At 42.5% G+C, this 14,547-nt stretch overlaps 1 protein-coding gene across 14 annotated transcripts in view; it reads left to right on the top strand.

The window, feature by feature from the left end:
- Positions 1-14,547, top strand: part of DGKI (diacylglycerol kinase iota) — a 542,650-nt gene that overhangs the window by 256,992 nt on the left and 271,111 nt on the right. For 9 of the 14 annotated variants that reach the window (XM_077469233.1, XM_077469236.1, XM_077469234.1 and 6 more), the window contains one exon: positions 1,616-1,714. In XM_077469233.1, coding sequence (XP_077325359.1) covers positions 1,616-1,714 — 99 coding nt within the window. The remainder of the gene's footprint in view (positions 1-1,615; positions 1,715-14,547) is intronic. The other 5 variants (XM_077469232.1, XM_077469226.1, XM_077469229.1 and 2 more) reach the window with 2 other exon arrangements.

Raw genomic sequence — 14,547 nt, 5'->3', positions numbered from 1 at the left:
AAGATTGTATGTGATAGACCAACACAAAGTGGCACATAATTGTGAAGTGGAAGGAAAATGATAAATGGTTTTCAAATTTTTTTACAAAAAAAATCTGGAAAGTGTGGCATGCATTTGTATTCGGCCCCCTTTACTCTGAACCCCTAACTAAAATCTAATTTAACTAACTGCCTTCAGAAGTCACCTAATTAGTAAATAGAGTTCACCTGTGTGTAATTTGATCTCAGTATAAATACAGTAGTTCTGTGAAGCCCTTAGATGTTTGTTAGAGAACCCCAGTGAACATACAGCTTCATGAAGGCCAAGGAACACAATAGACAGGTCAGAGATAAAGTTACGGAGAAGTTTAAAGCAGGGTTAGGTTATAAAATGTATCCCAAGCTTTGAACATCTCATGGAGCATTGTTCAATCCATCATCCGAAAATGGAAAGAGTATGGCACAGCTGCAAACCTACCAAGACATGTCCATCCACCTAAACTGACAGGCCAGGCAAAGAGAGCATTAATCAGAGAAGCAGCAAAAAGGGCCATGGTAACTCTTGAGGGGCTGCAGAAATCCACAGCTCAGGTGGGAGAATCTGTCCACAGGACAACTATTAGTTGTGCACTCCACAAATCTGGCCTTTATGGAAGATTGGAAAGAAGAGTTGATGGAAAGATGGATGCTGCCAAATACAGGGCAATCTTAGAAGAAAACCTGCAGTCTGCAAAAGACTTGAGACTGGTACGGAGGTTCACCTGCCAGCAGGACAATGACCCTGTACATACAGCCCAAGCTACAATGGAATGGTTTAGATCAAAGCATATACATGTGTTAGAAGGGCCCAGTCAAAGTCCAGACCTAAGTCCAATTAAGAATATGTGGCAAGACTTGAAAATTGCTGTTTACAGACACTCTCCATCCAATCCAGCAGAGCTTGAGCTTCAGATATCAGATATTACAGCCCATATATTGTAACTAAGGACCAGGCAAGACTAGCTCAGTTACACAGCTTGAACATGGAATCCTTTATTGGAACAAGAATACAATCTTATATACAATTCAGGAGGTTCCCCCCCTTCCTGATCATATTACCCTACCAATTAACCAGAAACTTAAATTAACATGAGCTCATGTTACCCAAGTTTGTGTCGGGTTTACTTTAAACTATCAAAAAAATATTAAAAAAGAGCACCTAAAGTTGAAGCTATAACATGCTCTCAGGGCTGCAAAGCAGCATTGTCACCTTTTTTCAGATAGACATGTAGGATTAAATGGACTTAATTAGGATTTCATTTAAAGACAAATATATTGAGACCAATCCCTTGCTAATATTTTTTAAACAGATACAGCTGTGAATTATTTTTTTCCTTTTAGAATTTTTTTTTTAAACAATATAAATAAAATCTTACCAGTAAAAGAAGAAATATGCTCAGTAAATAAACCTGATTATAAAAAGCAGTTGCTCTCTTCTTGATTTTAACGACTGGCTGTTCATGGACCCAAGCTGGTATGGTTCATCTACCACCCAGATATAGGCTTGTCTCCCACAGTCCTTAGTCCACCCCTGTGTGTTGCTGTCCGTGCCCACCCTGGATTAAAGCCTGACCCAAGCTCTAATGGTTTTTCCTCAGGTCAGACATTTTTCTTGTTGTTCTAACCAGCAGAATCTGGTGAGGCATCATTGGGTGCATCGACGGCGGCAAGAAGGGAAGTGCAGACACTGCGGGAAGGTAAGAGAACCTCTCATCATGTATGTTTGTGCTTCTTTGTCTTGAAGCAATGTTGAAGCAATGTTGAAATGTTACAGGTTGCAGAACTGAGTGCCTAACTGGAAAGCTGAACTCCAACCTTACCTTCAGTCTTTCACCCTTGTATAGGATCCTCTCCTGTTCTGAAATTGTTTACTCTGATTTCTCTGCAAGCTGTAAGCTTCTCATAGTGTGCATTAGAGGCTGCAGCAAGTCAGATAAGAAGACAAGTATGTTTAGTGAATGTAATACTGCAGAAAGCTGTCAGAGACTGCAGAAATGCCACAACAGATATTCAGTTACAGACTGTAGACATGTTACATGAGGCTGCTAGAGATCATTATTATTATTCAGGATTTATATAGCGCCAACAGTTTACGCAGCGCTTTACATTATAAAAAGGGAGACAATACAGTCATAATACAAGAGGATTAAGAGGGCCCTGCTCAGCAGAGCCTACAATCTAATGGGGGGGGGGGGGGGGGGGCAGGTGGTACAAAGGTTGTAACTGTGGGGAATGAGCTGTCAAAGTGAGCGCCCGCTCATGAATGAATTAATGAAAAACTTGTATAGCGCTACATATGCAAGCTAAATCACCTTTAGGGCACTTTTGCCACCATTGTCCATTTGGGTTTTCAGAAGAGATGAGTCTTGAGCTTCTTCCTGAAGGCCAGATAGTTTTCTTAGGAGTGGATGTCCACGGGTAGAGGATTATTTTGTCAGAGGTGTGTTTGTGTACATTTGTGAGTGAGACAGAGGGTCTTGAATGTAACTCGATCCTTCAAGGCTAGCCAATGGAGGGTCCTCAGAGACGGGTTGATTGATTCCCATGGTTTGTTTCCAGTTACCAGTCTGGCTGCTGTGTTCTGGACGGTTTGTAGACGTAAAATTTGGTAGTTTGGAAGTCTTAGGTAAAGGGAATTTACGTAGTCGAGTCGGGAATTGATGATTGTTCCAACTAATGCTGCTGTATCTCCTTCCGGGATGAAGGGGATGAGTCTACGCAGTAGGCGAAGAAGGTAGTGTGATCTGCTGACTACTGTTCCTATTTGTGCATCTATCGTCATGTTTGAGTCAAAGATGACTCAGAGGCTTTTGGTTTTAGTGCTGGGGGTGATGGGTTGTGCGAGGATGGTTAGTGGTGGGGACATTTTTGCATGGAGGGAGAGGAGTTCTGTTTTGGATCCGTTGAGTTTAAGGGAGCTCTCCGTCATCCAATCATCGATCAATGGGAGACAGTTTTCCAGTGCCTGGTATTGGTCTTTTTTGCTGGTGATTCGTAGGTAAAGTTTGATGTCATCCGCATAGGAGTGATAAAGTAGATCCTGGTCGCTGATGATTTTGAGGAGTGGTCAGAGATAGATGTTAAAGAGCACAGGCGACAGGGGTGATCCTTGAGGGACTCCGCATGTAATTTTTTGTGCTTCCGAAGTGAACGTTCCTAGTTTCACTTTCTGAGATCGGTTCTCTAGGAAGGGTGGGAACCAGATTGTAGTGGGTCTGAGAGTTTATGAGTGTCCAGATGGAGTTGTAGCTGTTGTACTACTGTTTTCTGGATAATTTTGGAGAAGGTGTTGAGGCTTGTGACAGGTCTGCAGTCATTTGGGTCTTTGGGATCGAGGTTAGGCTTCTTTAGGAAGGGTTTGATTGTGTCTTGCTTGAGGGAGGTCGGGACAATTCCTTCTTTAAATTACTGGTTTATCAGGTATGTTATGATAGGTGCCAGGATGTAGGTACATTCTTTCAGAAGTTTTGTGAGAATAATGTCGTTTGGCAATGTGCTGTCTCTGAGTTTTCCGTGGAATGGCGTCAAACATTTACCCTTAAAAATCTCCATAGGCGACATTAAAAAATTCTACAGGTTGCATGTTTTGAGTTACGGAGAAGCTCTAGGGCTAGAATTATTGCTCTTGCTCTAACGATCGTGGCGATACCTCACATGTGTGATTTGACTACCGTTTTCATATGCGGGTGCTACTCACGTATGCGTTCGCTTCAGTGCGTGAGCTCGTTGGGACTGGGTGCTTTAAAAAAAAATGTTTTTTTCTTATTTATTTTAAATACATTTGGGTCACTTTTATTCCTATTACAAGGAACGTAAACATCCCTTGTAATAAAAAAAAAGCATGACAGGTCGTCTTAAATATGAGATGTGGGGTCTTAAATGCAATAAAAGAAAAAAAAAATTTGTCATTTGAAAAAAATGACAACAAAAAAATGTGCCTTTAAGATGTATGGGCGGAAGTTATGTTTTGATGTTGCTTCCGCCCTGCTATGGTATGGAGACTGGTGGGGGCCATCTTAGCCTCACTTGTCTCCATACCCAGCCACAGACAGGTCCCAATCGCCTCCGACGCATGGCTCCGGTAAGCGGCGTGGGGCATGGGAGAGCGGCAGGAAGGGGGGGTGGCCCCTCTCGCACTGCCGATAACAGTGACCCTGTGGCGAATCTGCTGCAGAGACCACCATTATTGTAAACAGGACCACCAGCTGAAAAGTGCCTCATCAGTGCCCATAAATACCACCTCTTCAGTGTCCATCAGTGCCACCTTATCAGTGCCCATCAGTGAAAAAGAAAAATGACTTTTTCACAAAATTTACTTACAGAAACTAAGAAACCCTTTTTTCCCCCAAATTTTTGGTCTTCTTTTTTGTTTAGAAAAAAAAATAAAAAACACAGGAGTGATTAAATACCAACAAAAGAAAGCCCTATTTGTGTCAAGAAAATGATAACATTTTAACATGGTTACAGACCGCGCACTTGTCATTCAAAGTAGGACAGTGCTGAAAGCTGAAAAATGGCCTGGGCAGGAAGGGGGTGTAAGTGCCCTGTATTGAGGTGGTTAAAGACAAACTTATTTTCAAGGCCATATTTATGTCTAAGTGTGTCAAAGGGTGCCAAGGTATTGTCCTCAGCTATATGAGAGAGACGAGTAACTCCAAATCTACCCCACCAGGGTGAGTTTAGGTGACCAAAGAGCTCAGGGAGATTAGGATTCTTCCACAAGGGGGTCTGTGGTGACATACCCAGAGAGGCCTGTGTCAGAATTTTCTCCCCTCCCTCCAAGCCACAAAACTAACATCAACAGCGGAAAAAATCTGGAGCCACCGGATATCCTTGACCTATATAGCTCGTCCCTGACAGAGGTGGAGGGTCCAAAGAAGGCCAACAAAAGCACTGTGGAGTGAGTCTGGGGCTCACAGTGTAACCAAACATTGACGTAGGTGAGTTGGGAAACAACAAATTGATTCCTTAGGTTTGGGCATGCCAGGCCTCCCACGGCCTTAGCCGCCTGCAATGAGGACTTGGCTATACTTGGCTGGCAACCATTTCAGAAAAAGAAAGAAAGGGTTATGTCCACTTGTGCAAAAAAAAATTTGGGGAGAAAAACTGGGGCAGCATGAAAACAATATACACATTTTGGTAGGAAAATCATTTTGAAGATATTTGATGCAGCCAATTAAATTGAGGGGCAATGATGTCCAGGTATAAGGTCTGTCCGTCATCTGTTTGACTATAGGAGTAATATTGAGTTCTTCGTATTTGGAGAGATCACCATGTATTTGAATCCCTAGGTATTTAAAGGATGAAATTAATTGCAGACAGGACCTCTGCAGGTATTCAGTGGGGATAGAAGGGCTCATGGGGAATGCCAGAGATTTTTTCCCAACCCACCTGAAGCCCTGAAGCTGCACCAAACTCCTCCACCACATGCAGCAGCTTAGTAAATGAGCTCTCTCTACCGTCCAAGTATATAAGGGCATCATCCGCATAGAGGAGAGAGATCTTGTCAGAAACCATGAATCATACTGAGACAGAAGTACAGTTAAATCTCACTTGTTTAATAATAATAAAACAAAGTAAACGTAGTCAAAACATATGCCAGAGTTCAGGAACCGTAACGGATAGTCAGACAAGCCAAAACGTCAGGGAGCCAGAGATGAGCGTAGTAGAATAGCAAGCAGGATCTGGAGCCAGAAGGAATGTCAGCCAAGTAAGTCTTTAACAGGAACACAGGAGAGCGTCTCTAGAGATGTGACTAAGGGGAAGGCAGAGATCATCTGGTCTGGATGGCTTAAGTAGGCAGGACTGACGAGCAGGATATCATCAACAGGTGAGTCACTGTGGAGAGATAGGAGCTGGCAATTAGCCGGCAGCTGAGTGGCCAGCTCAGAGAAGGAAGGGCTGAGCCCAGCCCTGACAGATCTTCTCCTCTGTTGGACCAGAGCAGATGCCCCCTATCTTTGACATCTGCCGCACCGCCAGGGCTAAGGGCTCAATGGCCAGCATGAACAGATGTGGAGAGAGTACCCCTCTGCAAGAGAAATGACCCGGAAATATCTTTGTTGGTGCGGACTCTGGCACACGGATCATCATATAATAGCCAAATCCACTGGACAAAGTGTGAACTAAAACCTATCCGTGCCATAATTTTCCACTAGAAAGACCATCACACCGTGTCAAAGGCTTTAACACATCTAAAGAGAGAACCAACCCACTACATTTCGTAAGTGATGCATCATTGATACGTAGGAATAGCCTACAAATATTGTCAAAGGTGCTCCTGCCAGGCATAAAGCCGGATTGGTCTGGCAGTATGAGAGATAGAATAACCGTCTTACGTCTGATAGTGAGAATCTTTGCTAGTATTTTTACATCATTGTTCAGGAGAGATATAGGACGATAGGACCCACATTGCAGCCTATCCTTGTCAGGTTTGGGTATGACTAAAATGAGTGCTTAATTCATAGAGTCAGGAAGTTCCCCCTGCTCAAGAAGAGTCCTGGAATGTCTGAAAAAGCCTAGGGGCCAAATCCTCTATTTTTACCTGGTACCATTCGGAGGGGAGGCCATCTAGAACTGGACTTTTATTCGTTGGCAATAAACATATGGCCGTAGTTACTTCCTCTAACGTGATACGTTTATCTAAGAGGAGTTGCTGGGAGTACTAAGTGTTGGGAAGTCAAGTGATTCAAAGAAACAAATAAAGACTTGCTTGGGATGTACAGCCGTATCCTCATATAACCTGCTATAGAATTCTGAAAATGTTTGGTTGATAGTGAATGCGTCAGAGGTAGTTGATCCATCTGGGAGTTGAATTTCAGAACTTAAACTGTCCTGAAGGTCCGTGGGAGTGAGAAACGCAAGAAGCCTACCGTTTTTTCCTCCATGCTCTTGAATATGAGCAGAGAGGTACAATTGTTTCTTCCTAGTCAAATCCACTATATGAAGCTACAGTGCCCGATGGGTGTCTGTCAGCATACCACGAGTTTCAGAGGATGGGTTACCCGTATGACGGGAGCATGCCTCGTCCAGTAATTTTTGGAGAGCCTCCTGTGTGGCCCGTCCGACTGATCTTTAGTGTTTAATACGTGAGATATAGGAACCCCTAACCACCGCCTTAAAGGCATCCCAGACAGGGCCCCCGGCTGCAGAGTCAGAGTTAGAGGACAGTAATTGGCAATGTCAGTTGGAATGGACTCGAGTATTTGCAGCGTGGAGATCCAGAGAGGGCTGAGTCTCCAAGCCCAAAACGAGGGTCTATGGAGAGTCAGGTCTGTGTGATTTTAATACACTGTATAGCCAAATGAATGTGGTCACTCTAAATTACTGAAGTCAGGTGTTTCCAGTGAAGGGTACTAATAACGCTACAGCATACAAAGACATTTGTCTTTAATTGTTTGCTCCCAACTTTGTGGCGACAGCTTGGTGAATGCCCTGTTTTAATATGACTGTGCTCTTGTTCACAAAGCCAGCTACATTAAAGTGGTTGTAAACCCTCTGGGACCACTTTAACCTACAGGTAAGCCTAGATTAAGTCTTACCTGTAGGTGCAATAAATATCTCCTTAACCTACACGGTAAAGGAGATATTTTACAAAAACTGGGCACCAATGTCTACGGTGCATGGGCACTGAACATGCCGTTAGTGAAAGCTAACATGCCGCGTATGCACTGGAGTGACATCATTGCTGCTCCGGGAACTCACAGCGCCGGAGCAGCGATACCCGGAAGGAAGATGGATGCTTTGTGGAAGAGGGGACATCGATGACATTGCAGGCTCCTGTGTCAGGTAAGTGACACATAATGGGCTACTATGCATTATGCTTTACCTTTGCAAGGAAACAAAGAGGAAGTAAACCTATTAGGATTTACTTCCTCTTTAAGACATGGTTTGCCTGCATGCTGGCAGTGCTCAATGGTTTCTCCCACCACCTCCTGAATCACTACCATGTCTTGTAGTAATATAGGGGTCAGTCAGAAGAACCACGGTACTTTCCAGGGGATGCATAGATTCAACATTCTTGGAAGTGTTGGCTGAAGACTTTTGTAGCATTTGAAGATGTTTGAACTCACGGTCTACAGGACAGGAATATATTCACATTCACATATTCACATTCTGTTGCAGGAGTGCTGCTTTTTATGTATTTAATATTTCAGCCATGTTGGCTTTTGTTTTTTAATCTGGTTTAGAAAAATGGCAGCTAGAATGTAGTTACCATGGACAGCGACCAGATTATTGCTTTACACCAGTTTTTATATCTGGGCTCCCTAACATTAAGGTTAGTAATAATAGTAAATGTTTTCTTGTACCTCCCTCCTTTTGGAAATAGGAACGAGGGACACTTATTAATAAAAATATGTAGGTATAGGACACACACCCTGCCATGCCCCCTTAAAGGAGAATTCTACAAAAAAAAAAAAAATAGATTAGTTAAACCCACAAGTGCCTTTTTTACCACTACTAATTCTTACACTGCCTTTTGAAATTTACAAATGCAGCCATTTAGAAATTGGATGAAAGGTTTAGCGCTGGGAAACACTTTTTGGAAGATTAAAAGTGCATTTTATATACATCTATATAGATCAGACCGAAATGAGGGACAAATGAGGAGGAAAGAGGGACAGTTCCTCGAAATCAAGGACAATTGGGGGCTATGGGCTACTGGATCCAGTAACCTCCCTCTTTTCTAGGTTGTTCACCTGTTCATGTGTGGCCTTGGTCCCAGCTTTTTAACATTATACTTTGTTAATATGATTCCTGACACTTACCAAGACAGCTGCACATACTGCAAATATCCCACTTCTTGTGGTTGGCTCCCACAGAGTGTAAGTGAAGACTATCATATATTCCTTATCAGCACCAATAGATATAGCTACAAGCCCTCATATAATATCATATTAAACATCAATTGTGTGATTGGGCACAATTAAAAAAAAAAATTGTATGCATTATATACCAGCATTATATACCTATTTCACCATGTTTTGTCTCTTTAAAATTGTTGTAAGTACCGAAAACTGCTGACCACACAGTCCTTTTGCTGTACTGCAATCCCAAACAGTGCTGTCAGCTCCTGCCTGAGTTCTCCCCCCTTGGATTATAAAACTCCTCCCTCATTTTGGAGATATTTTGTAATCCTGCAGGGGAGAATGAGACAGGGTTTATAACACATAACCCTTTCATGACATAATCATGAGCCCTAGTTACAATGTGGCAGATATAGACCCCTCTTTCAGCTAGGGTCTGTAGTTTTCAGTATCTTGGCAGAAGACTGGCAAGGAGCTGATGCAGCAAATGCCTAATAAGATAAATATGCTGCAGGGGATTTTTTAGAGCTAGGGATAAGGTTCAAGGTTAGGTGATGCTAATGTTAGGGTCATGAGTTAAGAGAGTAAATTAAGGCTTATGTACATTTTTGTCAGAACTGCTTATATCAACATGTTAACAGGGATGCAAAAAAAGCAGCTTGATGCAACTTGGAATCAACCGAAAGGGGGATGGTTAAATAACATCTAAGCCTACTCTGCCTATACACAGCACACATATGCCACAGTCCATGTACCCACAGAATATGCTTTAATTACAGAGAGTGTAACAGACAAGTATAAACCATCAACACAATCAATGAAACTCTTTTCTTGGATATGCTTTTCTACACTTAGCCTACCTTAAAGAGGAACAGCAGTCTGCTCAAATAAATAAAATAATAAATTATTATTAAATAAAAATAAAAACATCTTTTTCATCCTGAAGTTTCCCTCCAACCACTTTGCATATTATTTTATACATACTGTGATTCTATACGTACCAAACATGCTGCAGAAATCTCCATCCACTGAGTCTGGCTGCAGCGATTTTAACTGTGGGCAGCTGAAACTGCTGCCTGTTCACTTCCTGGATTTACATAGAGGCACGCCTCCAGCTCTGCAGTCCTGCAGCTCTCATTGGTCCTCTTATGACTCATCCCTCTCCCTTCCTGGAGAGAGAGATAGAGAGAGAGACATGTGCATGATGTCATAAGCCTAGGCTAATTACCAGACAAGAAACAGGAAGTGGGCTGTATAAGGTATTTACTGGCAGAAAAAAATGTTTTACTATCCAAAGTTAAAACAACAAGGGTAGAAGATTTAATGGATGGAAAGCTGTAAACATGACTGAAGGTCCGCTTTAAAGAAAAAATTCAGGATTATTTTATGTGCAGCGGTCACGAGTATGTTATAAAAGCCCAGCATACAGATTGCAGTGGTCTGGAATATGTCATATACAACCAAGCACACAGAGTTCAGTAGTCAGGAATATGAAGTGCACAACATAGTGTCTATATTGCAAGATTCAGGAATGTATAAGGCACAGAGTGAAGCAGTCAGGAGTGAGTAGGGCAGAGAGTGTAGTACTCAGGAGTGCATAGTGCACAGAGTAAAGGCGTCAGGAGTGAATAACACAGAGAGTGCATGGGACAGAAGTGCATATCGCACAGAATGCAGGGGTCATGTGTACATATCGCACAGAGTGCAGGGTTTAGAAGTGTGTATCATACAGAGTGCAGGGGCCAGGAGTACATAATTCAGAGAGTGCAGAGTTCAGGGGTCCATAGCACAGGTTATGCAGTGCTCAGTGGTGCATAATGCAGAGAGTTCAGGGCTCAGCAATGCATACTGCACAGAGTGTAGGGTCCGGTAGTGCATAACACAAAGAGTGCTGGGGTTAGGAGTGGGTAACAGAGAAAGTGCAGGGGTCAAGAGTGCATAATGCTGACAGTGCAGGGGTCAGTAGTGTGTAATGCACAGAGCACAGGAGTCAGGAGCACATAACACAGAGAATTCAGGGGTCTGGATTGTAAACGCAGAGAGTGCAGAAGTGTGTAATGCAGAGTACATAGCTCAGGAGTGCATAAAGCACAGAATGACCTAGAGTGTGTAACACACAGACTGCAGGGGTGGATAACACAGAGAGTGCAGGGGTCAGGAATGTGCATGGCACAGAGAGCATGGCTCAGAAGAGTGTATCTAAAAGAGCACAGGGGCCAAGAGTGCATAATGCAAAGAGTTCAGTGCTTAGGAGTGCATATAATAGAGTGTGCAGTGCTCAGTAGTGCATATCACGCAGAGTACAGGATTCAGAAGTGATTAATGCATAGAGTGGAGGGATAAGAATGGCAAACTGCACAAAGTGCAGGGGCCAGGAGTGTGTAATGCAGGGGTCAAGGGTGGGTAACACAGAGAGCACAGGGGTCAGGAGCGGATAAGGCAGAGACTGTAGGGTTCAAAGCCGCCCTTTCCCCATCACTGACATCTAAGAACAAACCCCCTCAACACAGACTCCTCAGTACAGATTACCCCCAGCACATTAAAAACCTGATGATCGTACCATGAAGGTGTTTGTTGAGGCCGTAATGGGGTGACAACTGTCTCCAAATTGTGCTCCAGCGTAGTCAACATATTACATGTGGTATAGTGTTAAACCATGCTTAGTGTTCAAAAATATAAAGCAGCCAGCACTACAAGAGACAGCTTGTGCAAAAAATAGGTATAAACAGTGCAACCATAAAAAACGTAAATCATACCAATATGAATTGATATGAATCATAAAATGAAAAAATGGTTATACAAGTAAATATGTAGTAAAGCTCATAAGCTCATAAACAGTTCATGTTTCAAAAAAAGAGTCTGTATATTTGTGTTTCAAATATTAATGTTCAATCACTCAAGTGAAAGAAATCATTGCAGTGAAAACCTTCTGCCACCAGATATAGTATAAGGAGGCTTACCGGGAACAGTGGGACCCTATTTAGCATATACCAAATGGGTCAAACGGGCTTTGGTGTCTCAACACCTGAATAGGTAATCTTCACTGTAATCATTGCCAAATGCCAGCAGCCACTGTAGCCAATGGTATAGAACCTCTCAGAGTGTGGAGTCCTCTCATCAATACTCTGTTAAGACATGAATCCAAGGAGAAAAGATAGGAGACTTAACATAGTGTAAAACCCTACATAAAATGTATTTTTTTTGAAAAAGTAAATCACTTACATTTCAGTAAAACATCAAAGGCATAGAAAGTCAAGTTGTAATGGCATAGATAGGACAGTAGACTGACGCGTTTCGTCTCAGTCAGACATCATCTGGGGTGTTCGCAACATAGTATATGTGCCTGTGGTGGAAACTGCAAAAAGCCATGTCGACCTACTTTGTACAAACACTGCTGTCACTAACAGGATGTACATTAAAGACACCTTGTCACCATATTAAAAAAGTGCTGGTAGAATGCATACAAATCAAGTATTTTAAATGCTTACTTGTAGTGTTTTCCTTTTTCTAAACAACTTTTTATTCATTTGTAATGTGGCTTTGAACTTTATGAGGAATTTGACTACTCCAGGGGAGTAAATTCTCTAGCACAGCCCCCTCCATCCTTGCTCCTCATAACTCTCTCCTCTTTTGAGAGTGTGTAAGTATTGTCTGTGCTGGTCAGGAAAGAGAGTACATTTGTTTCTTTGATTTTGGTGCTGAAAGTCTTGTTCTGACAACTATGACTCCTGGAACAAAAAGCTAAAGTACTATTCCCACACTATCCCAATAGATTACCTCTATGTCAAGAGTAGGAATGAGCCGAACACCCCCCCGGTTCGGTTCGCACCAGAACATTCGAACAGACTGAAAATTCGTACGAACTTTAGAACCCTATTAAAGTCTATGGGACTCGAACTTTCAAAATCAAAAGTGCTAATTTTAAAGGCTAATATGCAAGCTATGCAACAGACAACACCAGCAATAAGGGGTATCTTCAGGTGTATAATGTGCTGGAGGCACGCAACACCCACTTTAACTCCTGCAGATGCCTGTATTAGAGAACACCAGCAATAAAGGGTAGATACAGGTGTACACTGCGCTGGAGGAACACAACACCAACTAACTCCTGCAGATGGCTGTATTAGAGAACAACAGCAATAAAGGGTTGATACAGGTGTATACTGCGCTGGAGGCACACAACACCCACTAACTCCTGCAGATGGCTGTATTAGAGAGCAACAGCAATAAAGGGTAGCTACAGGTGTATACTGCGCTGGAGGCACACAACACCCACTAACTCCTGCAGATGGGTAAGAAAAGAACAAACTGTCCCTGCCTATCTAGCTCTTTCCCTGCACGTCAACACACTACAGAAGGGCGCCACGCTGGCGGCCTTATATAGTGTGGGGCGTGTACTAAACCCCCTGAGCTATAATTGGCCACAGGCATATGGCTCTCCTCGCTGCCGGCGCTGTGATTGGCCAAGCATGTGGGGTAACAGTGCATGCTTGGTCAATCATGAGCCAGCAATGCACTGCGACGGCGTAGTGCATTGTGGGCCATTCATGCCACATGAATTTGGTGGGAACGGTCCACAACGTTCTGAATTCGCCAGACGAACGGCCAATGTTCGAGTCGAACACCGAGCTCATCCCTAGTCAAGAGACATCCAGTTCTTACTTCGACACAGTTTATCCAAAAGTAGACTTTTCACTTTGTCAGAATTCTCCTGTAAATTCTCAGTTTTTATGCTACACTCAAATTTGAAACCGAGATAATGGGACAAAATGTGAATATTTTAAAACCGTCACCGTCCCAAGTCTAAGAAACATTTTCATAAAACATAATAAATGTCTACAATCTTTGTGTAGCACTTGTCATATCCTGTGCTTATTCTGTCAGCAAATCCTCCGGGATCTGCGGGATATATTTAACTTGGAAGAAGGGATTAAAGATAGGAAGCAGAGCCGAGTAGCAGTGATAAACATTCTCATCTTTAACCATATTGTTTTTTTTTGACTGCGGTCGGCACATTAGTGTCATATTCCCCATTGCGGATCCTAACATTCCCCTGGCAAGACTACTCAAGACTATCCTTGAAGGATTTCCTGTAGTCACAAAGGTTTCAAAAGAAGCTATGATTTTTTTTTTTTTATATGAGTATAAAATGTATATGAGTTTTGAGTTATTATTGAACAGTTTGCTTTTCATGTGACACACTTTTGCCCACTTGCTGTTCCATATTTTCATGATGTTGAGTTGTTCTCTTCATATCAGGCTTTGTTACCCACGTCTCTTCTGAAGAACTATTTTGATAAAACCATTAGTCTAAAAAACCTTTTGCTATCAGTCATTTCCAGCAGACTGAAATAAAGGGAAACTAAAGTACAGTATTTGACATGTTTTTTTAGTGATACAGTATGTCTGTGAATGTGATCAAATTGATTTAAGTCATCCTATTCTTGTGTGAATGTTTTAAAGCTGAACTGCAGACAAACAGCAAAATTAAGTTATAAAAAACATATGTATGAGAAGTGTTATACCTGCCAAAGGATTTTAGATTCTGTCCAATCAGTCCTGTTGCTGTCAAAAAAATAATGTGAATAGAGAGCAGGGGGCCAGGCAAGGCTGTGTAAGTCTATAGATGCACACAGCCCGGCTTGGGATCGAGCCCACAGGTGTGCACCCATAGGAAACAGCTTCCAATGGTTGTGCACGGAGTAGAGAAGGAGCCAAGAGTG

This window comes from Lithobates pipiens, unplaced genomic scaffold (genome assembly GCF_037356315.1).
Source record: "Lithobates pipiens isolate NorthernLeopardFrog02 unplaced genomic scaffold, aLitPip1_a1.2 Scaffold_8, whole genome shotgun sequence".
In the NCBI taxonomy this organism is placed as follows: Eukaryota; Metazoa; Chordata; class Amphibia; order Anura; family Ranidae; genus Lithobates; species Lithobates pipiens.
Note: the sequence above shows the minus strand (reverse complement) of the source record. Positions and strands in the feature narration are given on the sequence as shown.